The 26,095-nt window shown below is 40.0% G+C and overlaps 5 protein-coding genes across 10 annotated transcripts; 3 read left to right on the top strand and 2 right to left on the bottom strand.

The window, feature by feature from the left end:
• Positions 1-95: 95 nt before the first annotated feature.
• Positions 96-10,907, top strand: LOC6647716 (GATA zinc finger domain-containing protein 6). 4 transcript variants are annotated; one of them, XM_002069654.4, is made up of 10 exons: positions 96-530; positions 4,958-5,126; positions 7,337-7,749; positions 7,840-8,114; positions 8,173-8,408; positions 8,764-8,931; positions 9,042-9,123; positions 9,211-9,292; positions 9,363-9,988; positions 10,220-10,907. In XM_002069654.4, the coding sequence occupies exons 2-10, from the start codon at positions 4,964-4,966 to the stop codon at positions 10,341-10,343; spliced, it is 2,169 nt and encodes a 722-aa protein (XP_002069690.1). In that variant the 5' UTR covers positions 96-530; positions 4,958-4,963; the 3' UTR covers positions 10,344-10,907. The 4 variants fall into 4 exon arrangements, with proteins under 4 accessions (XP_002069690.1, XP_023034412.1, XP_023034413.1 ...); XM_023178644.2 differs by having other exon boundaries at positions 96-526; XM_023178645.2 differs by having other exon boundaries at positions 9,363-9,960; positions 10,220-10,314.
• Positions 10,908-11,240: 333 nt separating this feature from the next.
• Positions 11,241-17,010, bottom strand: LOC6647715 (zinc finger matrin-type protein CG9776). Of its 2 annotated transcripts, XM_002069653.4 has the most exons (7): positions 16,216-17,010; positions 15,735-15,944; positions 14,937-15,124; positions 14,138-14,866; positions 13,920-14,068; positions 11,675-13,854; positions 11,241-11,505 (listed from the first exon to the last, which is right to left on the bottom strand). In XM_002069653.4, exons 1-7 carry the CDS (start codon positions 16,877-16,879, stop codon positions 11,495-11,497), a joined length of 4,131 nt encoding a protein of 1,376 aa, XP_002069689.2. In that variant the 5' UTR covers positions 16,880-17,010; the 3' UTR covers positions 11,241-11,494. The 2 variants fall into 2 exon arrangements, with proteins under 2 accessions (XP_002069689.2, XP_023034411.1); XM_023178643.2 differs by lacking the exons at positions 15,735-15,944; positions 16,216-17,010 and adding an exon at positions 15,214-15,448.
• A 695-nt stretch (positions 17,011-17,705) lies between these two features.
• LOC6647714 (S-phase kinase-associated protein 2) lies at positions 17,706-20,138 on the top strand. The gene is made up of 5 exons (XM_002069652.4): positions 17,706-17,841; positions 18,074-19,037; positions 19,095-19,497; positions 19,569-19,728; positions 19,794-20,138. The coding sequence occupies exons 1-5, from the start codon at positions 17,783-17,785 to the stop codon at positions 19,978-19,980; spliced, it is 1,773 nt and encodes a 590-aa protein (XP_002069688.1). The 5' UTR covers positions 17,706-17,782; the 3' UTR covers positions 19,981-20,138.
• On the bottom strand, positions 20,044-20,461 carry LOC6647713. The gene has a single exon (XM_002069651.3). It carries the CDS (start codon positions 20,444-20,446, stop codon positions 20,147-20,149), a length of 300 nt encoding a protein of 99 aa, XP_002069687.1. The 5' UTR covers positions 20,447-20,461; the 3' UTR covers positions 20,044-20,146.
• A 556-nt stretch (positions 20,462-21,017) lies between these two features.
• LOC6647712 (tetraspanin-13) lies at positions 21,018-24,521 on the top strand. Of its 2 annotated transcripts, none has more exons than XM_015177356.3 (4): positions 21,018-21,193; positions 21,669-21,836; positions 22,501-22,872; positions 22,967-23,114. In XM_015177356.3, exons 1-4 carry the CDS (start codon positions 21,134-21,136, stop codon positions 23,039-23,041), a joined length of 675 nt encoding a protein of 224 aa, XP_015032842.1. In that variant the 5' UTR covers positions 21,018-21,133; the 3' UTR covers positions 23,042-23,114. The 2 variants fall into 2 exon arrangements, with proteins under 2 accessions (XP_015032842.1, XP_002069686.2); XM_002069650.4 differs by lacking the exon at positions 22,967-23,114 and adding an exon at positions 23,719-24,521 and having other exon boundaries at positions 21,020-21,193.
• Positions 24,522-26,095: the final 1,574 nt, after the last annotated feature.

Here is a 26,095-nt window from a genome sequence, read left to right on the forward strand (position 1 = left end):
TTGACAGTTGTCAATACCGGGAAACGTGCTCGAATAATGGGAAACGACCTCAAAAAGAGGTTAGTGGTTTTTTGTGTTTTTGTTTGTTTTTTTTTTCATTATTGTTTTTGTTTTCAAGGTGATCGGTTGCGTGGGTGGTGGCTCCGTGTCGCTAAATTCGTTTCGAGAAGCTACAAATTTAAATTAAGTCGTAATGAAAGAATAGCCACACCTGTTTGACCTGCGATTTACTTATTTTCTCTACCAAGTGCAAATGTTGGCTATTTTTGTGATGTTTTGGCATTTAAATACGTTATATTTGCAAATTTAAGCAGAGTCCCCTATCTAAAAATTGTATGTGTATCAGTGTGCGTGAACCAAAGTAAATTCAAATTGCCAATGCCAATTGAGTGTGTATGTGTGCAAAAAATTGAAATGCTATTAAACATTTGAGTTATTAGCAATCGGCAATTAAAATACAGTGCTTATCAAATTACTGACCGCTGTTAAATTACTGCTCCAACTACACGCCGGGTAACGGTAACGCGTAGGTAACTTGAATAATTTGCAATAGAAATTTTCCCGATTTTTTGCAGAAAACCTTGAGAAATTTACCCCCTATGAACATAAAACTATTTGAAAATTCAAACTCAGGCAGGCGCAACAAAACAATAGCAGCTGGCAATCGTCCCCCCCACTAAAAGCAACAACAACATCAACAATCACATGACTACGTCATCTTGCCGCATTTCATTTCGCTTTTCATTTTCCAATTTTTACCCCCGGCTTTTCTTTTATTTCATTCTCTCTTGCCCCAGACTCTTTGTATCTGTCATGTGACAGGGAGACAGTGTTAGAGAAAGAGAGAAGAGGGTTGGGGTTACTTGAAACCATTTCTCAAACTCAGTAAAGCAATATGTACATGAATAATACGATTTTATAAATAAATTTAAAAGGAAATTTACTTGGGATAGAGTTTTCAAACATTTTTATTGTTCAAAAATTCAAAAGAAGTCTTCATTAAAGAAATTGACAATTTAATCAGAAGCTAAAATATATTTTTCATATCTCAAATTGGGATAATTCATTTTGGATTGCTTTACTCCTTTTTCATAAAGTGACAAAATAAACACAATTTAATTTAAAAACCCGTTAACTTAATAACTTTAATAGGCTCCTCTGAGCATATGTACTTCTTCTTATTAATATATCGTTTTTGCTTCGTTTCTTATGGCACTTATTGTATGTATTTATTGAATGGGCCTTCCTTGTGCTTGGGTCAATAAACCAAATGACTCGACTGTGCTCATGATGTCCATTTACTCTTCCGTGTGTGTGTGTGTCTGTGTCTGGGAGAGTATCTGTGTGGGGAAGTCTTCCATTTAGTCATTGATCGCGTCCGGTGATTTGGTTTGATGGTGTGCTGGAGTATCCAAAAGCAATCGCCATAGCGATCTGTGTTTGTTGTTTACTGTTTTTTTGCTTTGTTTTTATTAGTGTCATTAAAAATTTGTTGTATAGGAAAGGTCAATACACACACACACACACACACACCAAAAATCGTAGTGCCTTGAGTGCTAGAAGACAAAAATCAAAAAACCGGTTCAGTTTGTAAATAGTTTTTGTTTTGTTTTCATTACACTACACCCCAAAAAAAAGTCTATTCAAGTCTCTTCAATGTTTGTAACCGACACTAGGAAGTATTTTTGTCACGTACCCAGCAGTACCAATTCTCTAAGGAATCGTTAAAGACTGAATATCCGAAGAAGAAAAAAGGATTTTTAGACGAATTCTGAAAACGGAAAAACGTTCTTTAAGGATTTCTAGTCATGTAGGATACGATCAAAAGGGTTTCAATTTTGTTTAGGGCATCTAAAAGTCGACTATTTGGCATTTGTTACCTAAAGTTTTCTTTGGATTTTTCGGTTAACTTTGTCTAGATGCCATTGATGATAGATGCTGCTGCTGCTGCTGTCTCTCACACACATTTTGCACGTTCGAACTTCATTATCATGTTCATTTTCTTCCCATAGATATTCATCTTCATGCGCTTTTCTCTTGTCTGTTTCTTTTTGTAGTTGGCATCGAGTCAATAGCCTAGAACTTGAGCAAAAAAAATAAAAGACTAAAAAACCATTTGCTGCCTAGTCACGTCTTTTTTTCTTTACATTTTGTTGCTTGTCACCTTGCCCCTTTTACATTTTGAGGGACACCAAAAGTATTAACCGAAATTGTAAATAATTCATGTAAAGCTATTGTTATTTTTGAAGCAGTATTTAAAATTAGACTTCCATCCCAAAGTATCATAATTCATTTTGATTAGATTAAAAAACAATTAGTTAATTGGTGTATTTTAAAAGCTATTGTTTTATTTATATACGTCGATCTGGGGTCGTAATAGTCGCAAGGGGGAGTAACCTCAGCTACATATGTATATACACTTGCTCAAGACAATAGCTAACTCATTAGAATATCTCTATCTAATCACATGCATAGAAAAATAATTGTGTATATGGGGGAATTTGTCGCATTTTGTGGCTTATCAAGACGGGGCAAATGGAATGCGATATCAAACATTTTTGCACTATCGAAAGAGGGCGTTATAGCTGTCGATTTATGGTTTTTCGTTTCCTTTCTCTTCTAGCTTAACTTTCGCCTTGACAGGCAGCAGCAAGAAAAGCACAACAACAACAAAAATTTAATTCACTTTCAACTTGATGAAGTAAAGTGCCAAGGTCCAACAATAGCAACAACAACAACAACATACTTCAACTGTGGAGCTCGTTAGCGTTGCTTATCTTATAGATACTTTACTCTGTACCGTTTGCTCTCTCACTCTCTCTCTCCCTCTTACGTTTTGCTTTATTTCGATTTTGTTTGTTAGTTTTATTTTTCACAAATTTGGCATTGGCACCCACACACACACACAGACACACACTCGCACACAACCCTAACCCCTCTCTGTGTGTACTCTATATACATATGTATCTATGTTTTGTATCTGTATCTTTATCTATGTATCTAACGAGCATATCAAAGCGCCGCTTGACTTTCGTTGCGCCTTGTTGGTATTTTCAAACATTTATTTTGGGTTAAACAAGTTTTTGAAAATGCAATCAAAACATACCATAAACTATATACAAGTTAAATACATATCTAGTTACATATTTTATGGACAGGCGGGACAAAAACAAACGTCAGCTGAACTTCGCTCCGCAAAAACAGTTTAATGTTTATGTTGTAAATGAAGTAAACAAAGTCATGCCAACTTTGAAATGCTCTCTCTTCACATATTTCTCATCATAAATGTTTTTGGTCTAAATTACTTTAGTAGTTTGGTTCGTAAATTATTAATTTGTCTTTCTTATGGAAAATAGAGACCTGGAATTGAATTTTTCGACTAATAATTCGCAAGGATTCTTCTTTGTTGATAATTTATGTCTAGCTTAAATATTGTTTGGGTTTTTCAAATGTATTTTAAAAGTAATGCTTTAGCATCTATTACATTACTCTGAAAGTTGCCAAACACAACATTTCACCAGAAATAGTTCTTAGAACTCAAGTGTCTATATCATTTTTAACATAAAGACACTCAATCCTGTCATTACAGACGACTGAATATTGTAATCAGGATTGACTATAGCACATAATATATAGTTTCCTTTCTTTACACCCCAAATTCTGGTGATGAATATCTAAATATATAGTTAATATCTAATCTAATATATAGTTTCTTTTCTTTCTACTCTTAATTCTGCTAATGAATATCTAAAAACTAGTCTTGATAAGCCATTAAAATATAATTTGTTTTGTTATTTTTATTTTCATTGAGAAAACGTTAAGGAATCCTTGGCATTTTGTTCTTTTACATGGAACATTAGGACATTTCCATACTAAAAGGAATATCCTACCAAAAAGAAACCGCTTCACTAAGAACTTACAACCAATTTATGATTGATACACCAAGAAAGTTTGTTATAGAATCCTTAATTTCAGTTGGAAGGACAAAATATTGTTATAACTTGACTCCTTTTCCATTTGAAACTTTGTGTAGTTTGTTTAATTGTTATTAGCCAAGCGTTAAATCACAGTATCTAGTTTGCTAACAAAATCAGCTGTGAGTCTTCCATTGAAACATCAAACAAACACATGTAACTAACGGGCTAGCAATTATGCTGTCATAAATGTTGAGGGGAAGAGCACAGAAAGCATTAAAACAAGTCAAGCATCAAGCAAAGTCTTAATGGCAAACATGCAAATGTATCTGCAACTTTCTCAACAGAATTTAACGAGTGAGAAAAAGAAAAGAGAGAGAAACACACAGAAAAAACCATAAAGGTGGCAGCTTAAAAGCAGTAAAACTCTAATGATAATGCATTTTGTGCAGTTAAGTGAATAGGAAACAAAGAAAAAAACAAGAATAACTGCAATATTGTTAGCCATTATAATGAGTTGGAAATTTTCTTTAAATATCTTTCATATTCACTGGAAAATCATCTATGATAAAATGAGAGTTTAAACAATCCCAAGACTTAAGGCCTTCATTTTCGATATTCAGAATTCCTAACACATTCGAGGGGGGGCAAATCCCCCCAGAATTAGCCATATACATACAACAGACTATCTGTCTGTCTGTCTGTTTGCCCACGTCTAGTGTGAGTGCATTTCCATATTGTTTACATTTCGTCAATAGAACTATAGCAACAACAACCTGTCGTGGACAGGTGCCTTTTGAGTCGCAACACACACACGCAACTAGCTATGCTTTCTTGATTCTAGTCGCCCACTTTAGGCTTCTCTTTCTTTTATGACCATTATCTTTAGAAAGATGTGTAAACATCTTTGGGTTTCATTTGACTTTCATGGTCGAATGCCGACGCCATCGTTTAGAAACTTTTCCCTCTTCTTTGTATGTATTCCCTCACAATTCTTACCAAGTTCTTATCTACCCTTTTTCGTTCGCCTCTTTCTTTCTCAGCGAAAAATGACAACCACAACGCAGGTGGAGATCAACACAAATGCTGGCATAAATGCTGATGCCACCACTACGAATCCAAATACCAACAACCTCAACATGGTGGCAACTGCAACAAGTTCTAGTGCAACTTCCCCAGGAATATGTGGCAATGTCACTAGCACACAGAGGGGTAAGTAATTTTCGGAACACACCATTGCCCACAACCGGAAATGATATTTACAGTGCCGGATCTAGAGGTAGACAGAAAAGGTCTCATACCTCGGGGTATCACACAAACTAAGTTCTTCAAGAAAATATTCTTGATTCGATCAAAAATTATGATTATAGCATACATTTTCTCCAGTGTTTAAAGTGTAAATACAAAAGGCTTAAACGAAATTCAATGTTTTGGGGATTCTAAGTCGTTATGGCTGAAATAACCTTTAAACGTTTCGCTTGGATACCTTGGATTTTGAACAGTGGCAAATAAGACGAGAAAAAAGAAGTTAAATGCTGTTAATTGTTTGCCACACGCGATGTGGCAGTGTGAGTTTTGTGACAGAGGAAATGACAGGGGAGGAGGAGAACTTGCCCACCAAAATCTAGATGCTTTGAAGGTGTCTAGGGTGACTCCAAAAATAACATGCACACCCACCCACACACACACGCACACACACACCAATTAGTCATTTACCTAATTTGTTAATCATATTGCAGGAGTGAAGGAAAGTATTTAAATCGTTTGTACTAATCTGGTAACTGACTACTCAAGACTAAGTGCCAAGCACTTGAAATTAATATGACAAGATATTTATATCTTGCCTAACATTTCAAAAGATTATTTTCTCAAGTTTGTGTTATCTAATCCAAGTGGTAATAGAAACTTTCGTTTTGTCCACTTGAGCTTTCCCACCATTTCAATAGAAGTTAGATAGTCATAAGACTGTTAGTTCACACATAACTCAGTTAAGTTTCATTTACATAGATAGTTTCTTTCTCTTTTGTTTAGAGTTCATTAATTTAATTTGCATATTTTGTGTTTTGGTTTTTGTTTTTTGTCAATTTTGTTAGCTGTCCCAAACCTTTTGCATTATTTAATAGTCCAGCAGAGTGCATCATTTGATTTGGCTTTGGCTTTCGTTCGATTCATTTTCAATGGCGTGCAATAGACTACCGACTTGGTTCACGGTCACTGATTGATTTAATTTTTGGTTATTTTTTTTACCTGTTATGAAATCTATACACGCGATCTGACATTGAAATTGGGTAAACGTTGTGAATCCAATTTGAATTTGGAACAATGAACCAAGTGATGATGATGATGGGAGAATGGAGGAGGAAATTGTGGGAATCGAAAGGAAATTGGTTTGACCAATTTTATTTAGTGGGGTAAAATGATCTTAAATTTTGAATATTTTGAGTTTTAAATTTCAATTTCCGTTCTTAACAACCACCAAGCAAGCTGTTTAGTTCCTTCTTCTTATGGCACACACAAACACACAAAGAGCAACACATCCGGTTTAATAATTTAAGCGCATGCTATTTATAGGACCGACCCCTTCTTTGGCCAACGACAATAATCGGCTATGTGAGATCTGGTCTAAATTTAAACCACCAATGCCAACCAATACCCCTGGGCATGAGCCACATGCGCTTCTACAAAAGGAGATCTGACCAATGCCACGAGCGCCGTCTGCATTTCACTTTTAGCGAGGGCTACTCGTAAACGAATGAAGAAGTTTCGCTTTAAACTCACTTTCAAGTGTGCGCAATCTCCTCTAGACACTCTTCTTTCACTTTTTCCATTTAATATATTAGATTCACACAGATACGCTAAAAATGTTTATAGCAACTAGATGTAAAAAGTTGTCTTGATCGATCGATCGATCGATGAAGCATTTAGCCATAGTTCACTCTTCTCTTTGGTAGTAATGGCAAGTGATATTAATCGAAATGTGATCTCCAGAGATTGTCTGGTTAGACTTTCCCACCCCAGCCCACCAGGTTAATGCTCAAATTTCCAAACAAACCAAAATATTTACTTAACTGCTGCACCACCACCAAACGGGCATGAAACTCGTTTTGAGAATTGACATATTTGTGGGCTGAAATAACCGAGCCAAGCTGAAAGCAACTTGTGAGTCATTTTATTTGCCTTTTAGCCATGTCTCGCAAATATAGTTCTCAATGTTTTGGTGAATTTTGTTATTGTTACGTTAAGGTTTTCCAATTCATCCTCGTCGTATTGTCTAATTGAATCAGTCTAATTAAAATCCGAATTACCTCCGATCGGCCCGCCCCGCCCGTTTTTCCGGTTGTGTAGCGAAGCGTACAATCCATTAAATCGATGTATTTAACTGTGATTATTATTGATTTTGCTTTCATTTCATTCAATACCAGTTGTGGAAGCCACCAAGCGCAAGAAACTGAAATCTCGCAGTGCCAACGCCTCGAACGCAACATCAACACAAGCAGCAGCAGCAGCAACAACAACCACATCATTGGCCAAGAATGTTGGCAAAAGTAATGGAAATGGTTTAAGCTATTCCAAGGAGCATTTGGATGCTTGGCTAGAAAATTGCCTAAGAGATGCCACCCAGTTATCATCGTCATCTGAATTTCTGGACTTTAATCCTCCAACGGTTAACAATAATAAGCAAATCTTTGTGACTCAGCAGCAGCAGCAGCAACAACAACAACAACAGCAGCAGCAACAACAACAACAGCAGCAACAATTTCTTATGCGTTCCAATTCGCAACCCTATGGCATGGGACCTAGCCCATCAATGCCCTTCAGCTTGGGCATACAACGCGTGAGTGGCAACCATTAAACCTAACAAGTAAAACATGAAATGTCCCTAATTTCGTTTTTTTTTCTTCTTTTTTTTTTGGTATCTACATAGCACTCGCAGGCTTTAAGTCACCGTTATCCCATGCTCTTTCCACCCCAAAGCCATCATAATGGCTATGGCTTAGCCTATGGCGATAGCGGACAAGACTTTGCCAGCTTACCACCGCTGGTCAATATGATGGGCAGCACGGGTCCAGGCGGTAATGGTAGTGGTGGTGGTCATGGTGTTGGTGGTGGTAGTGGCTTACTGGCGAGTAATTTGGATCATGAACAAAACTCTACAGATGTTCTCGATGGCAGTGGAAGCAATCCGACCTTTAGTCGAGGGTAAGAAAGAAGCAAAAAACTTCATTGAAATCGATACTAATTGTTTTTTTTTTGACAGCTTTCGTTTCAGTGATCCCTGTTTGCTAAATCCTTCGGACAATGATTCCAAATTGAGTGGCCAAAATACACCGGACCGAAGAAATGGCAGCGCCACAAGTGGTGGCAATGCTGCTCACCTTCATGTGGCAGACGGGGACCAGCAACAAAATAAATTCTTTGCGGCTCTTATGGAGCAGATAAACATATTGCATGAAACTAATTCCAAGATTTGTCGTAATCTGCATGACACTAAAGGTGTGTGTGTGTGTGTTGACGGGGCCCAAATATCATGTATTCATGGCGAAGAAGAGTCAGTAGTTTTTTTTTTTTGGTTGGGTTTTTTCAACTTCTTTCCTCGAGTAACTATTGACTCTGTCCATTAATTTATAAACGTTGTAAATTGTAATGAAGATGATCTTTAGGCTATGTGTCCATGGCTATTATTTAATTGACTTTTCGTATTTCATTTTACACGCTCTTTCCAATTGGTTTGTTCGTATATGTTGCGATTTTTCTTTTCTTTCTTGTACATTTATGCCTTATTTCTATGTATTTTGTTTTTCTTTTGGCACACACTCACACAAACACACACGCAATACACAACACACAGTCGATATTGAAGCTTTAAAGCACGCTCCCAATGGCCAGCCCTGGGCTGGGGCTGGGGGCATGCGGCACCGTAGAGATAGCTTGAGCGGATTAAGCACACAAAGTCAACCAATGGTATTTGGCGGTGGATTCGGTGGCACACATAGTCCGGCGCCCACCTTTCATTCAGGTACCTCCTCTCCCCCTCCATTTCTAATTCTACAACTTTGTCTTTAAGAATTTCTCTTCCATCTAACTGCTAATGATTAATAATCGAATATTTGTAACTGTTCCCAATAGCCTACACACCCGGAATGATGACTGATGTGGTGCGGGAGGTAAAGGAAGCAGCACGGGTGCGCGAAGATGCCTTACTCAGTAGGTGAGTGAAAGAAGGCACACATATTCTGTCCGTGTATGTACAGTGACTAATCGTATTCGTGTATTCGCATTTTTTCCTCATTCTTAGAGTCAAATCCATGGTGGAGGAGCGGCAATGGACATTGAACGAGGGCAATGTCCGCACATTGCGAGACATTGATGAACTAAAGGTGAGTGAGAATGACTCAGACGTCTGGAATTTTTAATCCGTCTAACATTTTGGCCTTTGTTGTTTTGCAGTCCCAAGTGATGCAGTTGCGCTTGGAGCGCAAGGAGACCAACAAACGTTTGTCACATCTCGAGGCTGAGAACAAATATCTACGCCAGGCATTTGCCAGCTGTTTCAATCAGCGGCAAACGTTTCACGATATTATCTACGAGAACGAGCGAGCCCAAAGATCACGTAAACCGTTTCCCAATGGAAGCACTGTTGGTGGTGGTGGCGGTGGCGGAGGCGGCAGTGGGGCCCGGCGGTCTCAATCATTTAATCTGCACTATGGAACCATGCATCAGACACCAACGCACACAACACATTTACTCGATGAGGATGATGAGGGCCATGAGGAAAAGTTGCAGCCACCACAGCTAGAGGAAGAGCCAGCCGAAGAGGATAGTGAGGTGCAGTCTGTGACGGCTAAAAAGCGACTCTCAACCTCCAGCAACGATTCTCGCAACAATGGCCTAATCGCAGCAGCAGCGGCAGCTGCAACCGCCCAGAGTCCACCTACATTTTCGTTGTTAAACGAGCAGGTGACTCCGTCAACGCCACCGCCTCTACTGCCCCGCAAAAAGGAGCACGCACAACTCAAACGCGAACTCAACGAAGCGGCCGCCGCACGTAAGGAGGCCAATCAGCGTATTATAGCGTGGGTGTAGTCTATGCTCTATTCTGTCTTACTGTTTACTTTTTAACCCCAGCACCATTTCTCATAATTTCGCCTGCATGGACATTACTCATTTCACTCAATGGCACCCACTACTAACCACAAACAAACTAACATTCATTTGAACATTCACTCAAGTGACTAATCTAATGAGTCTCAATGATTTGTTTTTCTTTGGCGTTCTATGTTCTATTTTCCTACCATGCCATGCAGACTTGAAAAATTGGTTAAAGACCTAAGCGCCCAGGTGGCCAGCCAACCAAATTGGAATCCCAGTGCAGCGCCGGCTATAACTCCCAAATTCACAGCGTCCGGTGGACCGATTACGGACTTATAGTTTTAGCTGACTGCCCCAGCCGAAGTCCATGCCGCCAAATCACCAAATGAAACCAAGGGCATCCGACGGGCGCGGCAAGTGCGCATCACCCACTTATAGCGGTCGGATAAAGGGGCTAGCCTTCAGCGGCGGCCAATGCACACATTTCGTTTCAAAATTATTTATAACTCATTAACATTCGTTTAAGATAGAAAACCAAAATTATTTATCACCAACATAAACATTAAGCCAATTCTGGAGCCCTCCATATTCGTCTAAAAGTCCAACAAGTTCCACTCTACTCAAATCCAAAGGGGGGAGGGAATTCGTGCACAATTCTCATTTATCCTGATACTAATTATCATTTTACTTGTAACTAAACACTAATGGCGAAAACCGTGTACCTATATAACAATTGAACAAAAATCAAAATCTATGTATATCATCCATGTAACAAGAGAACTACTATATAGTATATATTATAATGTTAATCCTTGTTGTTTTGTGAGCGTAAAAGTCGAATAGAAATCATTTAAATTGAGTATTCAAAATAAATAATAAATTAAGTGCCATTTGATACAAACAGAACTTGGTTTTTTTGGAGTTCTGCTTTATATGGGAACTATTTGTGAGGATTCTTCTCCTTCATTATAAAAATATTTACATATCAAAAACAAATTTTGCATTAAAGCGGCTAATTTGAAGTCCGACATTATCAAAACAAGGGATTACAGCCCCTAAAGATAAGAAATCATTGGATTAAGATCTATTCCTAAAGTTGTTGACAACTTTCTCTTAATTTATTTATATTCCGCAGATGGTTGTGGAATTATTGTAATGGAATTTGATCATAAAAGATTCCTTTATAACTTATCCAACTCATATTTCCGACAAAATAATACCGCTCGATTCCTACTTCCATCATACATATATTACATACATATATGCGCATTTATTTACTTAAAAACATTGTGTCACATAAAACGCTCTCCCAGGAGAGGAACAGCGAGCTTTTTAAGGTAAAAACTAAAATGGATTATTACATATTTTGTTGACGCCTCAGTTTTTGTTTTGTTTTTTTGTTTTTCTTGCGTATGTTGTTGAAATGTAAAAAAGAAGGATAAGGAGTCGGCATGCGTCACTCGATAGCTGGGAAAAAGTCCAACCAAAGTTTATAATGCATCTATGGAAGGAAGAGTATACAGACAGAAGAAAAATAATTGAGTATCAAACAAACATAATTAAGATTTAAAAAAAAAAAACTGTCGATGTGGCGAGAAAGTGTGTGAGTGTGAGTCGATGATGATGTGGATGAAGTGAAGGTGATGTGGCCATTCTGTCTCTTTACATACATTGTGCCGCCATGTCGCTACTATCGATACCCAGCATGGCCAGCTCGTCCAATTCTGCCTGATGGCGCATTTTCTCCAAGTCCACGGTTGGTTCTGTCGGCTTGGCTATATCTTCAAGATCCATCATCATCTTCTCCTCCATATCCTTGGTCTCTGAGACGGCGTCAGAGATGTAAGCGGCACTTTGTAGTGGTTGCGGTGGTTGTGGTGATCCAGGCATGGGAATATCAATGGCGTCTGTATGATTTACACTGATTGTGCTGCGCGTTAAGGAGTCATCTGTTGATTTTCCATTCACCAACTGGTTTTCTTCATCCTGGATTGATGCCAATGGCTTTTTAGGCGATTCCAGGGATTTAGGTTCTTCAATTATATCTGCAGCCGGAGCCGAGGTTGGGACAGTTGCCTCCGTTGTTGTTGTTGTTGTTATGGGGCTCGACGTGGACGTTTCATCGATGGTCACCAAATGTATGCCCTGATTGGCCAAGTCCAGAAGATTATGCTCACTCAACACCGTTGTGTCCTCCACAATAGTCGTAACAGTCTGCGGCTCGCTTGGGATTTGACTGGCTTCGTCAGCCACTTCGCCCATGACACCATCTGTGGGAAATATGATGTCAAGTGCCTCGGCCAGATCTTTGGGTAGATCACCATCCCTGGGCTGATCTGCAGCGTCCAATGGCTGCGGCACTAGATCAGTTTCAGCTTCATCAATGCCGGGCGGCAGAACATCCTCTTCGTCGTTTTCCATTGCCTGCTGATCGGTTCCATCTGAATCTTTGCCAATTGTATCTCCATCTGATCCGTCTCCAGGCGGTGGTGGCGGCGGGCCATGTGACATCAAATTGGCAAATTGCACGGGATCAGGCATCAATTCATCGTAGTCAACCATCATTCCAGCGTCGGGATGAAAAGGCGGTGCATTGCCATAGGCATCTTCCATCATGGCCATTTGAATTTGAGCCACTGTTGGAGCTGCTAGACGCGGAACTGCTGGGGCCATATGAACGCCGCCCATAGGTGGTGGCGGCGGCGGTGGCGGCGCTTCTAGCGATCCATTGGTATAAGCAGCTGCAGCGTTATCGCCGACTCCAGCAGAAGCAGTCGGTTGCTTCTTAAATACTGGCATTTTGCCAATAAATGGCAACTTTTTGCCTCCCGTCGTTGCACTGGTGGTACCTGAGCTGGCGCTGTTTTTGGTCACTTTCGGTTTGGCAGTTGTCTCCTTCTTGTCCCGTTTGCTCTCACTGGATTTCTGGCTGGGCTGGGCGCGTGGTCGAAATTCGGAATGCTTGACGATAGGTCGTTCCACTCGATCTTCAGAGTGGCTAGGGCTACGGCTACTGCGACGACGTCGTGCCTCCCGCGAACGGCTACGCCGACTGCCTCTTAGAGGCGAACGCGAGAAGCGTCTACGTCCACGGCTGCGCGAACGACTGCGCGAGCGACGTCTGTCACGATCGCGATCCCGTTCTCGTTCGCGCTCCCTATCACGGCCACGATCGCGATCACGATCACGTTCTCGATCTCGGCGATCGCGATCAAGACGTCCACGGCTACCGCTACGGGATCGAGTGCGCCGCTTTGTCTCATGTGGACGACTGCGGGAGCGAGTACGTCTTTTTGTAGTGGAGTTGCTTCCTCCTCCGCCTCGCTTCAACTTGTCATCACTTGCAGCATTTGTCCCAGAGGTACCAGATTTATGATGGTCGCGCGTTTTAGTCTTTAGCTTTCCCTTGAGTTGCTCCAGCAACTTTTTCTCACTCTCACTGATCACCGGCTGAACTGTGTTCCATTGCTGCAACATGGCCTCGTCGCGTTTTTTCTGATCTTCAGTATGCTCCTCTCCGCCGGCAGATGTCCATTTTCCACGTCCATCCGAATTGAGGGCATCCTTGATATTGGGAGGCGGTGGAGCCACAGGATGTACCAAAGCTTCAGGCTTCAATGGAGCTGAGCGTTCAGCAGATGATCCTTGCTTGCGCATAGTAACGCGTATTGAGGAGGCATTGTTTGAGACATTGCTAGATGAAGTTGATGACTTGTCCACCTGGTCGTCGGTGCGGCCTTTCTTTGGTTGCTGCGCTTTCTCATCTTCGGATGACGAACTATCCGATGATGAAGAAGTACTGCGCTTATGCTTATTCTTTCCATGCTTGTGCTTCCTCTTTTTCTTATCACTGTTAACGAAAAACAAATTAAGTGTTTAATTTTAAATTTGGTTTACAGGTAAAGTAGTTCTCACCTCTTCTTTTTACGTTTCTTAGAGACTTTGTCTTCGTCTTTTTTGGTCTTTTTATTCTTGACCTCGTCGTTGTCCTTTTGCTGTTGAAGGGCCCGATCACGATTTGCTATCCAATCGGTTTCATAGCTCGGAGTCTTTTTAAGGTACAGCTAGAAAGATAAAGGAAGAGATCATTTTAACACTACCAATTGACAATGGGAGTCTCTCGCCAATCTCACCTCATAACGATTGGAATGCAGCCTTGATTTCAGATGCGCTGAAGCACAATGCAAATCACCAATCCAGACGCTGCAGAGTTTACAGAACCAGGCATTCGCTGGCACCAAGAACTGCATGCCACGAACCGGAACACGCTTGGTAGGGGCATTCTCGTAGGTGGGAAAGGGATCATGATCGATTTCCACATGCCACGGTGTCTCAATAATGTCACGATTCATATGTTCTTCGGTATGCAAATGCTTTAGATAGTCCCGCGCTGTCTTTGGGAATACGCCACAGCTATCGCACCAATGCTGCTCGGGATCGAAAAACACAAAATTATAGCTTTGTGCCGGTTGCTGGTTGGGGGCTCCAGCTGCCTTTGAAGTTGCACTTGTGGCCGAGACATTTTCGCCTACTCCTCGCTGCTGTTTGGCCTTCATTGACTTGATGGCCCGGTCTTTAAGACGATCTGTCGGAGTGCCTTCATTTTGATCCTCGTTGTCGTCATCATCGTTATCGTCATCAGATGAAGAATCGGATGAACTGCTTGTAGATGAGTCAGAATCCGAACTGTTTTCAGAGCTATCGCTTGAGGTCGTTGCCGAGGGCTCCTCTTTGCTGTTAACTGTTGCATTTTCGGCCAATGGTTTTTTACGCTGTTCATCCTCGGGCTCTTCATCGCCAATGATGCCATTGAGCATATCAATAACATTTTCGATTGTGTCCAATTTCTTTTTAATTTGTACCTGGCACCAAAATAAACGGATTTTAGGCTTAGTTTACTTGTGGACTCATTTGCCTTTGTAGGATTCTCACCTGCAATCGATCATTTTCCTCAATAAAATTCGATGTGGTTGGGGTTGGTGGCTCTCCACCGGCTGCTAAATCTTCTCGTTGCTCTTTTAGCACTTTCATTTCCTTCTTCAATATCAAGACTTTCTTCACATAGTTGGCTCGCTGCTTCTTGAGCTCGTCCTTTTGATTCTCGGCCTCCTGGGCTACAGCTGCCATATTTTAGGTAGGTAGAAAAGAAAAACTCAAATTAATACACATTCCCAATAGATAAAGAGAAATTATTCAAAATTTCATTTACAAAATGCAGTCAGCGAGTGCATTTCACCCGACTAGTTTCACACGGTATGGCGGCACGTCGCCGGATCAGGATTTGGGCTGACCGTGTCGCGTCGCCCCGCGTCGCTTATCGCGCTTGTTCTGCCTGTCCTCGTTGGGGGGCGGGCGGGCATGTTGGGCTGAAGAAGAGTCGTGCATGTTGTGGGTGGGTGACGACGTTGAGCGTCCAGTCGACTACACACAAAAAACTCGCCAAATAAAATTTGAACGATTTAAGGTTTTTTTTTTTTAAGTTTCGATTTGAATTTCAGGAATTCAAAACATTTTGCCCGGTTCAGTAGTGTTAGCTCCCTTAACTTTACAATTTTCTGTTTTATTTTAGCTATAAATTCTTTATGTTTTATGTTTTTTGGTTCTTTTGTTTTCGTTTTCGTTTTTTAGTTAGGGGCGTAATCATGACAACAATAATAAAACAATAATGTGAGAGGTTTGCATGTGAATTTTCGTTCATTGAGAAGAGTAGAATTCATTTCCAACACTTACCATCCTGTGGCGGCAAACCTGCGCCCTCAAGCGCCGGTGGTTTTTGTCCGTCATCGATCAGTTGTTGTTGTGGTGCCGGCGGCTGCTGCTGTTGCTGCGGTAGTGGAGCCACTGTCGCCTGTTGTGGCGAAACCAGAGCTGTTTCTGGTACAACTGGCGGCGGCACAGTGGTCAATTGGGGCTGGGGTAACCACACTTGTTGGCCATACTCTACAGAAAAATGTGGACAAAAGTGATTAAAGTTAATTTTGGTCTTTTTCGTGCTTTATATACCCTTCGAATGTTTTGTCCACTCAAACTCTCCCATTGTAACTATAGGTCTATGATACTTAAAGCTTCAATCGAAAGTAGATTAAATGATTTGATATGTAACTCACACTTAGTGTGATTTGTCACTGACAACTAAAGCGTGTCCAGTTTTTAAGTAAATTTCTATGTCATATAATTGGCAAGGGTATAGAAAAGGTGTTTAAGTACTTACCATTTACGCCCCAGGTTCCTGGCGGACCGTAGGCTGCATTAAAGCTAGGCTGAGATGGTGGCGGTCCTTGCATGCCAACATATCCGGGAGGACCACGCGATGCAAAAGCATTAGCTTGAGGCATTCCATACTGATGACCGTGATACACAACATCGGGTGGAGCTCCATACGGAGGCTGTTGATACATTTGCGGTGGCATCACATTATAGCCGGTTGATATTTGAGCTGGTGGCTGGTTGGAACGCGGTAGGGGAGGCGATGCAGGTTTCTTTTTCGGCGACCAGCGGCCTGCACCGGCAGGACTGTTGCTGCGCGAGCGAGATCGAGATCTTCCTCTGCGGGAACGACCACGCCGAATTGGAGAACGACGCCATGGAGGGGACCTACGGCGGTCCGGCGAGCGGCGAGGGGCAAAGCGGCGTCGGCGATCAAAACGTCCGTATTCCGGAGAATCATAGCGGCCGCGTCGTGGTGGTGTGGGTGATCGAGACAGCGAGCGGGAGCGCCTCCTTGAATTGGAGCGGCGGCGAGATGTGGAACGGCGACGCGACTTGCCCGCCTTGCTTGATGTCGTCTCCTTCTCACCCTCCTTATCTTTCTCCTCTGACTTGGCATTATTATCGACACCGGGTGGACCTGGGTTCAACACCATGTCGTCGTCCATATCTGCGCAGTGGTATGTTTTCCACTAGCCAAGCGTTTTTATATGTGCAATTAACAATTTAAGTCAATAATTTTCTTTATTTCTCTAGCAAAATTACGTGTGGGACATAATCGCAGCAGTATTAATATTATCGATAGTTTTCAAAGTATCGAAAAAAATAGTGGAACAAATTAATGTGCAGTTAACCCAACGAACATGAGCGTCTCAAATTCCACTATATAACCCAATGAGCATTTCTTTGGCATGACATGGTAAATGCAGATTGTTTCACCTTTTTGGTTTTGGATAAAGTGTTTTATATACTTTTGTCTTGAAATGTTTTCTACTTTAGTGAGGCTCAGCACTTTTAAGGTCTTGCAGTTTTTGGGTGTGAATTAAAAAAAAGAACTCCTTAATTTTTCTCCTTTAAATTTTTGTGTTTTTTTTTTAATTATATCAGAAAACGGACAAAAAATTGAGGGTCTTAAAACTTTTGCCGCCACCACATATATGAAAATATTTATTCAAAAATGTTTCATATTTTCTGCAGAGTTTTCTAAATTGGTACCAAAAATGAATAGAACTCTTTGCCTTGATATTGAAATATTATCATGGTCAAAACTATCCAAATTAAACAAGAGAATTGCAATTATAAAACAATATCCTAAAATGTAATCGTGACAAAAGAAAAATTATAAGAGTTTTAAGGTATATTGTCAAATCCCTGCTTTTTAAAAGAATGCTGAATAAAAAACCGATTAAATGAATAATGAAGAAATTGTATCAAATTTTAGCGGTCGGTTGTTATCGATAACTTGCTTATGTTGCCATACTTGTGGTTGTGGAAGTGGTAGTGGTAGTGGCAACGCTGTAAAAATAGCGCGAAGTTTTTTAGATTTCTTGATCCTGATTTATAGTGTAAATATGAGCAGCCGTAAGCATAAAACAGCGGAAAACATTGAAAATTTGTGTCCTGTTTCCAGGTAATTAAGTTGCCTAGTTTTTAATTAACAAATAAGAACGCAATTGATAAGAAGCAATACCATTTTAAAGCGCCGTGACGTCACAGCCCATTGAAATATTAAACAAAATTAAATTGAGGTCAAACAATTATGTTTTTGTTGAGTAAGAGCAATTGAAATGAAAGGTGCTTGACCCATGGATATAATGCTAGTGTGCACTTTTTAATTAATGTTAATTTTGCCCCGCCAACAGAAAACGCTCAACAAGTAAGATCGCCACAATTGCGGGTCTCTCCAGCTCCGGTTCAAAGACTGCAGTGGCGTCGTACTACGAACACGCATCTTCCCCCTCGGCGCTCACTTACGAGGCACTTGAAGAAATGGGCATAGGTATGCTGGACTCCGAGGAGAGTAGCTCATCGGCCATTGCTTTGGCGGTAAGTGCAAGTGCAACTAGTGACGAGAATTCCAACGAGACGACGCCTCACGCCAATGCACCGCGTATGGCCCACCAGCAGGCGCAGCGTATCAATTTGACCCTCGGTTCCAACTCGGCAAACGTTACACTGGAGGACAGCAGTTGCGATAGCCAAAACGCAACTTTAGTGGAGCTCCATCCTGAAGATGCTACAGCTCAAGCCAAGATGACAGTTCTAGCTTCCGACATTAGCAGCAACTCCAATTCCCCTAATAAACGGACTCGTAATCCATTGGCCACAGTTACAATTAATAGTCAAACTGATTCTCCCAACAAACGTACGCGCAATCCTTTAATTACGGTCACTGTCAATAATCCGACGGCTTCTCCAGTTCTTAATTTGCTGCCCTCAACTAGCAAGCAAGCTTTATTGCGCCAGCAAAAGAAGCCGATACCACCCACTGCTACGCTGCCGGTCCTCCCGGCATCCTTGCAAAAGAATCTACGAGGAACAGCAGACAACTTTTTTGTCTATCGCACTCCTTTAGTGAGTGCCCACATTATCAGCGGCATAAACTATTTTGACAAGTTGTCGGATGAAATTTTGTTGGGCATTTTTAAATGGCTGCCCAAAAAGACTCTACTGCGCATGGCCACCGTGTGCCGACGATTTAATCGCTGTGCCCGCGACGAAACGTTATGGACACGTTTGGATCTAGGACTGCGCACCTTGTGCCCTACAGCCCTTGAACAGATAGTTTCACGTGGTATACTAGTACTCCGCCTGGCTCAAGCTGAGGTAAGCTTAGGAACGCTCAAGAAGCTGAACATTTTTAATTTACTTTATTTATAACAGATTCAGGACCCCGCATTTGCACCTTCTTCCTCGATTGACTTGCAATCTCGTCTACAGTATTTGGATTTAAGTTTGGCTTCCATATCTCAAAACTCATTGCAAACGCTACTGGCACATTGCCGACAGCTGAAGAAACTAAGTTTGGAACATGCTGAACTAAATGATGATGTCTGTCTGGAGATTTCCAAAAATAAATCACTTGAGACTCTCAATCTATCCATGTCCAGTGGTCTCACAGCCAACAGTGTGCGAATTATGATGGAGTCTTTGACTAATTTGAGCAGTTTAAACATTTCCTGGACCGATCTAAGTGCTGATGCGGTCACTGCTCTGGTTGCTAATATTTCGTCAAACGTTATACGCCTTAATGTGGCCGGCTGCCGTCGCGTCCTTTTCGACTCACGTAAGCATCCGACTTTGTAAAACTATTTAAACTTAAGCGATTAATTTTTAACAATTTCGCATTCATTTCAGACGTGGTCACGTTGCAGAAACGTTGTCCACAGCTGTTGGAACTGGACTTATCTGATTGCAATAGTCTTACACCAACATCTATTGCTTCCATTATGAAGTTTAACATGCTGGAGTACTTGTCCCTTTCCCGTTGTTACCTTATTCCTGCCACGACATTTATGTAAGTTCTCACACTAAAAACAACAATCCTTTTGCTAAGAGTCCTTTTCTGTCATATCTTTGCAGCGAATTGAAGGGAATGCCCTCACTAAATTATTTGGATATATTCGGTATGCTTTCCGATGCCGCTATGGAGGTGCTGGAGAAGCAAATGCCCAAAATGGGCATCAACAAATTCATCCACAGTTCGGTGGCCCGACCCACAGTGGGAACTCGTCGCACTTCCATTTGGGGACTTCGCACCCGCGATTGATTCCCCTAGTCCACATTTATCTGTTTTTCAATATCGTTCACAACCTACAATTAATTGTCTAACTTTTGTTGCTTAAGTTGCCGTCTGGCGGAGTTCTTATATTTTTTAATCTTTTTTTTCAAATTTAATGACTATTAAAAATGTCATCACTCATTGAATAATATGTTTATTCGTCTTCCGGCTCGCTTATGGGCTCTACGGGCTCCTCCCAATTCCAACTCTCCCAGTCGACGCATTCCTTTACGCTATCCAAATAGCCCATCTCACTGGGACACTTGATTCTGGAGGCAGCCTCGTTGAGTACCTCGCATTTCCAGTACGATGTGGGATCCCAATTGTCCCGGAAGGTTCCAATATCCAATTCCTCTTGGGTTTTGCAGCCCGGTTGACCATCCTTATCGTAGGCATGGACAAGATTGTAGGCTACAACCGAGAGCACAAAACAGAGAGCGAGTTGCAGTTTCATTTTGACCACTTGAGTAGTTTATTGTGTGTGAAAACTCCACAGTCTTTTATAGTCACAATGGCCCTGGTAATGTACGCAGTAATACCAGAAAATGCTTTCAGTAATTGACAAAAATGTAAACAAAGAGCAAAGATAACTGGAGTTGCAACAAATTTTTGGTAAAGAGTTTTGCAAAAACCTTTACAACAAATGCGTCAAAGTAATTTTGCAGTTAATTGAAGTCATCAGATAAAAAAAATAAAGGGAAGACTTTTTGCTTACCAAGATGTTTACATTTTTGTGAAACAGATTTTCTTACATTTTGATAAAGGTACAACAGTGATAATATTCGTACAATTGTTCTTGTGAAAGAAAGAAATAAACGTATATGCTTGTTTTATACATAGATACATGGTTTAGCAGGTTTTAACAGACTTAAAACAGATTGATTTTAAGTATTGCGAGATAGCATTAAATTATTCCTAACTTGCCTTAGATAAGTGCCCATGATAAGGTTGGCGCCAACCTCATTGTTTTGAAACTATCGATATGTTGTTATCGACATTGTTCCAACGCTTTGCAACACTGCCATTTATATACCGTGTTGAGCAACGCTGAGAGGATTAAAGAAAGACGGAACGCTGCTGCAGAAAAATAAGTAGATACTTAATTTAAACTTGGAAAAGTATCAAATAAAAAAACAGAAAAATGTGTGGAAACTTTAATTGCTCAAAAAATGCGCTAATAGCGCTCAATATTTTATATGTGGTAAGTTAATTCAATTAAACAAAAGCAAACAACAACAACAACCAGGAAGAGGAAGGGAATTTCGAAAACCACCAATAACAACAATAACTTCATGGAGGTAGCAAGAATCCCGACTGGGGGGATCAGCATGGCTAAATAAAAAATATATAAATCTAAGTACCAAACTTTCTTAATCGAGTTTAAAATCGGATTACTAATATGACTTAATGGCCACTTGTAGGAAAGCAAAGCCCTTTCGCTACACCCATGATAAACAATACGAAAATATGGATAATTGCAAAACAGTTTATTTTGTTTGCATATTGATTTTTGGGCACAGGTGCCAGTGATAGATACCATGTGCGCTGGTATCGACTTTTGGTAGCAAGTGGTGTCCTTCCAGTCCTTTTTTGTGTAACGTATTTGTGTCTATACATGTCTGTACTCATCATCCTTTTTCTGTTTCTGCTTCTTCCACGCATTCGTTTTCTTGCAGATGATTGGCTTCTTGCTGATTGGCGTAGGTGTCTATGCTCGGGCTGCCTCTATTGTCACCAACCTGCCCATTGTGGGTGGAATCCTCGCCTGCGGTGTGATACTCATCTGCATCTCAATGCTGGGCCTCGCTGGCGCTGTCAAGCATCATCAAGTGATGCTCTTCTTCGTATCCTTTTTAAAACAACGTCGTAGAAACCTTTTCATATGGAAATTGTTATACTTTGTCTAGCTATGTATGCACATATTTATGCCAGTTAGTCAGTCTCTGAAGCAGCTGAAGGTTGCGACATGTCGAATTGTTGTTTAAGTACACATACTTCCGCACATTTTGTATGAATAATAGAGGAAGAAAGAACTTGGGGAGAAAGCAACCTCATAATGACTCAAATTATGACCATGCCCGACTTTTGTTTTTCTTTAACACAGATTAGTTTGCATACGTACATATGTATGTATCTCTGACGTCTGTAAGGGCTATCTATAAACATTGACCTGATCTAATAACACAATATTTTGTATGTACTTTGTAAGTTGATAGCAAATATTTGTTATAGAAACGAGATTTTAGGAAGCAAAGTAGAAGCATTCATCAATATTTAAGTATTTCATTCACTAATCCCTCTTTGTATGTCATAGTATATAATAACAAGAGACTGGTAGCCTTAAAGATATCAAACTGTGTCCACAACAAGGGGGAATGGCAATATTATTATACTTACTTAACATTGAACTTCTTGTGCATACAAACAGTCATACATTTTATATTTCAAGCTATTAGTATTCAATGTATTAACCTGGTTTTGCCTTAACCTTTAGATATATGCTTACAGTACATGATAATACTGTTCATGTTGTTCCTCATCCAGTTCTCCATTGCCAGCTCTTGTCTGGCTGTCAATTCTGAACAGCAGCAGCAGTTTGCCGAACAGGGCTGGAAGACAGTTCCACCAGTACTGCGCAAACAGGTCCAGGATAGTTTCCTTTGCTGCGGTTTCAATGCCACCAGCAGCACTGCTACCAACTCTGTTGCTGGCGTTCATATGACAGATGAGCCATCCTGTGAATTGATTAATCAAGAATGCTGCGCTGACTCATCGGATTCGCAGTGTCAATGCCAGCCATGTGGCCCACTATTGGAGGATAAGATCAACTATGCCTTCAAGTTGTGCGGTGGTTTGGGCATTTTCTTTAGCTTCACTGAGGTAGGTGACAACACAATAACTAACTGTGTGCATTCTAATCCTAATGAATCTGACTATATTATTCTATATTATTATTAACACATGCTGCATTCAGTTCGTTGGTGTTTGGTTAACAGTGCGCTATCGCAATCAGAAGGATCCGCGCGGCTTGCCAAGCGCTTTCCTATAAATTCTCACCCATAACTAATCCAACTAATCCCAGACACAATAGCAAAAAGAAATCATAAATACTTATACGTATTTACATACATATGTGTGTTTGTGTCTCTACAAAAAAAAAAAACAAAGAAAGAAAGTTTATGTCAATGTGTAAATTTCACTTTTCATACAATAATTGTGGGTCTTGGACTTGATGGAATTTGGGTCTATAATACATATTATACGAGCATCTCTATATTTTTACCATCTATATATATATATATATACAAGTATATATATAATCCACACCTAATGTGTGTGCTAGTTCATAAATATAAATTATATACATATACAACTTTAGACATATATACATACCAATATATATATATATATACATACGTATACATAGAGCTATGTGTTTATTCATTTTAAAAAACCAAAAAACGCAAGCAATCAACTTATATAACTCAACTCTCACTACAACTAACACTTAAATTCTCTGCAAATGCCTAACTAACTAAGGGCCTAATTAGTTTGGTTAGTCTATCTACTGGGTAAGATGTCAACTAACTTTATATGTTTATTAATTAAGCAAAAAAATATCCAGAATTGTGGAAAGCTTTCACATTAAATTTACTTAATTTTTATAATTAATTTTAAGAACTTACTGTTTCCCATAATTTCTATTAACTTCTTTATTTCCATCAGGTTCTTGCTGTATTTCTGGCGCGGCGCTATCGCAATCAACATGATCCTTACCATCTGGCTCCTCGTGCCGTCTTTCCACACAATTATCTATACTAAAAGCACCTGGCACCGCAGGATACTGTGTTGTTTTAGTCAAGGGACGGAAGGCTGAATTGTAATTCTAATTTTTAAAGAACTTTTCCTAGCAAAAACCAGGAAAGCGTGTAACCCAGGGCAGGGAGGTTTAAAGGAAACCACACACAATGTGCTCAAATGCAGCTGCTAGTTTTTAAAAATATACATACATATATATGTTTTAACTATTGTTCTATTGTTAATTGTTTACAGAGATTTAAGTTCCCCCAATTGAGATTATATTTTATTGTCTTTAATATTTTGTTTGTGCTAGATTAACCACATTTTTGGTCTAATTTAGGTATTAGATTATAAATTAGTTTTCTTTTTTTTTTTTTGTCTATCTGATTTCATGCAACTCGCAACAATCATGCAACAACTCAAAAAACTATTGTACCACAAGAAAAGCATAAACATTTCAAAACCTGATCTTAAAGTAGAGCAACTCTAAGGAAACAAAGTCAGAACAACTCTAGCAACTAACGTAAACTAGTAACTAACATAAACTACATACCTACATACATATATACAACCATATAATCGCATTAACTAAACTAAATGGTACATATTATGATACTCTAAATGTTAGTTGTGTGTTAAAAACGAAAAACAAAAAACAAAAATTAATCTGAAAACCCCATAATAGTAAAGAAACAACATAAATACAAATCTATATACGTAAATACATACATATAGTATATACTCTTCGTACATACATTAGAATGAAAAATGAAAGAAAAACTCCCAATCACCTGCTTTGTTTTCATATAATTTCTTTCAATTTTCCATTTACCAATTAACAAACTTTCTCCGCTGCTATTACTATTCTTTGACTCGCACTCACGCCAACCATCAAACCATCCGCAACTCGTCAGTTGAAGTGAAGACACACAGAACAACAAACACCAACTAAAACCAAACACATCACCCGACAATAGTTTTTTGTTTTTACCCGACTCTAAGTTTCGTTTCCAAAATTTCCTTTTTCCAAACTATATAAACAAAACCATTAGATAATATTCTCTGTATTCTGTGCTGTGATTGAAGTAAAAATGATCTTGAAAAACAAAAAGAAAACAAAAAACCTTAAAGCAAAAGTTTCGAGTTTCATTTAAAGCCATTTCCTTTACGGGCGCATTTAATGAAGGAAACTTTAGTTGGTTACGTCTGGCAGCTTAGACCATTAGCATTAAGTTTCCGCTTACGAAAAATGGATGGCGCATGACTTATGACTATGTCCTGGCTTGGCTTGGCTCTCGAGCTTCCACTGAAAGGGGTATAGCGGGGCCTGCACAGTGGTTATTAATGATTTTATCTAAATTAATGATTTAAAATGAAATTTAATCCTTTACGAATAGATAATTAATGTTGTCCCTCATAGTGTAAATAATCGTTTTATTTATTTTTTCTCATTTTTGTATTGGTAGATTCCTTTGGCATAAAAGGCCCACAGTGGGCCATAAGCATGATAAACCAAAAGAAGATTAACGCTCGCACTTTGTTTGACGCCTCCCTCTGGGGGAATTTGGGCATCTGGCTATGTTACCTTGCTTATACCAAAATTTGTGAGAAGAACTTTTCACTCAAACCAAACATTTGGGTATTTGGGCCAAGTTCAACGTACTGCGGATATTACAAAAATTGTTGCACGCTCTCAATTTTCCCGCAGAGACGACGAGAGATAGAGAGAAATTGAATCGAGTGAGAGAGAGGAGAGAGAGAGAGAGAGAGTGAGGTTGAGAGAAACATTTGATTATATAACAAATGGGTGGTTGGGGCAAGGATGGGGGACGGCGGCCTACCATTTCCGCTTTTGCGTGCTGGTATGTGGGCGTGGTGGTTATGTTGCCAACCCAAATGGTAGCCCACCATAAACTCTGTGGTTCGATTTAAGCGTATACGGTCAATGACAACAACGAGAGCGCCTTAGGTCGGAGACATTTCCATATTTTTTCGTTGTATGTGCATATGAAATGAATTGTCATGCAAATGAAAAGGACATTGTATTCACTCTCTGACTCTTACTCTCTCTCTGCGTGTGTGTATCCTTTGAAGTGCCCAGTTTTCTTAAATAAATAATGCCCTCTATTGACACACATGCGATATTCAAGTGTCGTATGCTTTAATAACATAACAAAAGTCATGTCCTTGACTAGGCTCAAGTTCCTTTTACGATATACAAGTTTGCCTGTTGAACGCCTCCACTAGGAGATTCTTACATACAAATTGTTGTGTAAAAAAAAAAGAGGCCCATTAGAACTTG

This window comes from Drosophila willistoni, chromosome 3R, assembly GCF_018902025.1.
Source record: "Drosophila willistoni isolate 14030-0811.24 chromosome 3R, UCI_dwil_1.1, whole genome shotgun sequence".
Classification (NCBI taxonomy): Eukaryota; Metazoa; Arthropoda; class Insecta; order Diptera; family Drosophilidae; genus Drosophila; species Drosophila willistoni.

What these genes read in the sequence shown, in the direction of transcription:
- LOC6647716 (XM_002069654.4), top strand. Translation starts at nt 4,964, where the DNA reads ATGACAACCACAACGCAGGTGGAGATCAACACAAATGCTGGCATAAAT. An exon ending in TGTCACTAGCACACAGAGGG is followed by an intron (nt 5,127 to 7,336) that starts GTAAGTAATTTT and finishes ATTCAATACCAG; the next exon opens with TTGTGGAAGCCACCAAGCGC. An exon ending in GAGACATTGATGAACTAAAG is followed by an intron (nt 9,293 to 9,362) that starts GTGAGTGAGAAT and finishes GTTGTTTTGCAG; the next exon opens with TCCCAAGTGATGCAGTTGCG.
- LOC6647715 (XM_002069653.4), bottom strand. Translation starts at nt 16,879, where the DNA reads ATGGACGACGACATGGTGTTGAACCCAGGTCCACCCGGTGTCGATAAT. An exon ending in AGGAAAATGATCGATTGCAG is followed by an intron (nt 14,867 to 14,936) that starts GTGAGAATCCTA and finishes TTTTGGTGCCAG; the next exon opens with GTACAAATTAAAAAGAAATT. An exon ending in TGCATTCCAATCGTTATGAG is followed by an intron (nt 14,069 to 14,137) that starts GTGAGATTGGCG and finishes TTATCTTTCTAG; the next exon opens with CTGTACCTTAAAAAGACTCC.
- LOC6647714 (XM_002069652.4), top strand. Translation starts at nt 17,783, where the DNA reads ATGAGCAGCCGTAAGCATAAAACAGCGGAAAACATTGAAAATTTGTGT. An exon ending in TCCGCCTGGCTCAAGCTGAG is followed by an intron (nt 19,038 to 19,094) that starts GTAAGCTTAGGA and finishes TATTTATAACAG; the next exon opens with ATTCAGGACCCCGCATTTGC. An exon ending in TCGCGTCCTTTTCGACTCAC is followed by an intron (nt 19,498 to 19,568) that starts GTAAGCATCCGA and finishes CATTCATTTCAG; the next exon opens with ACGTGGTCACGTTGCAGAAA.
- LOC6647713 (XM_002069651.3), bottom strand. Translation starts at nt 20,446, where the DNA reads ATGAAACTGCAACTCGCTCTCTGTTTTGTGCTCTCGGTTGTAGCCTAC.
- LOC6647712 (XM_002069650.4), top strand. Translation starts at nt 21,134, where the DNA reads ATGTGTGGAAACTTTAATTGCTCAAAAAATGCGCTAATAGCGCTCAAT. An exon ending in ATCAAGTGATGCTCTTCTTC is followed by an intron (nt 21,837 to 22,500) that starts GTATCCTTTTTA and finishes ATATGCTTACAG; the next exon opens with TACATGATAATACTGTTCAT. An exon ending in TTTTCTTTAGCTTCACTGAG is followed by an intron (nt 22,873 to 23,718) that starts GTAGGTGACAAC and finishes TATTTCCATCAG; the next exon opens with GTTCTTGCTGTATTTCTGGC.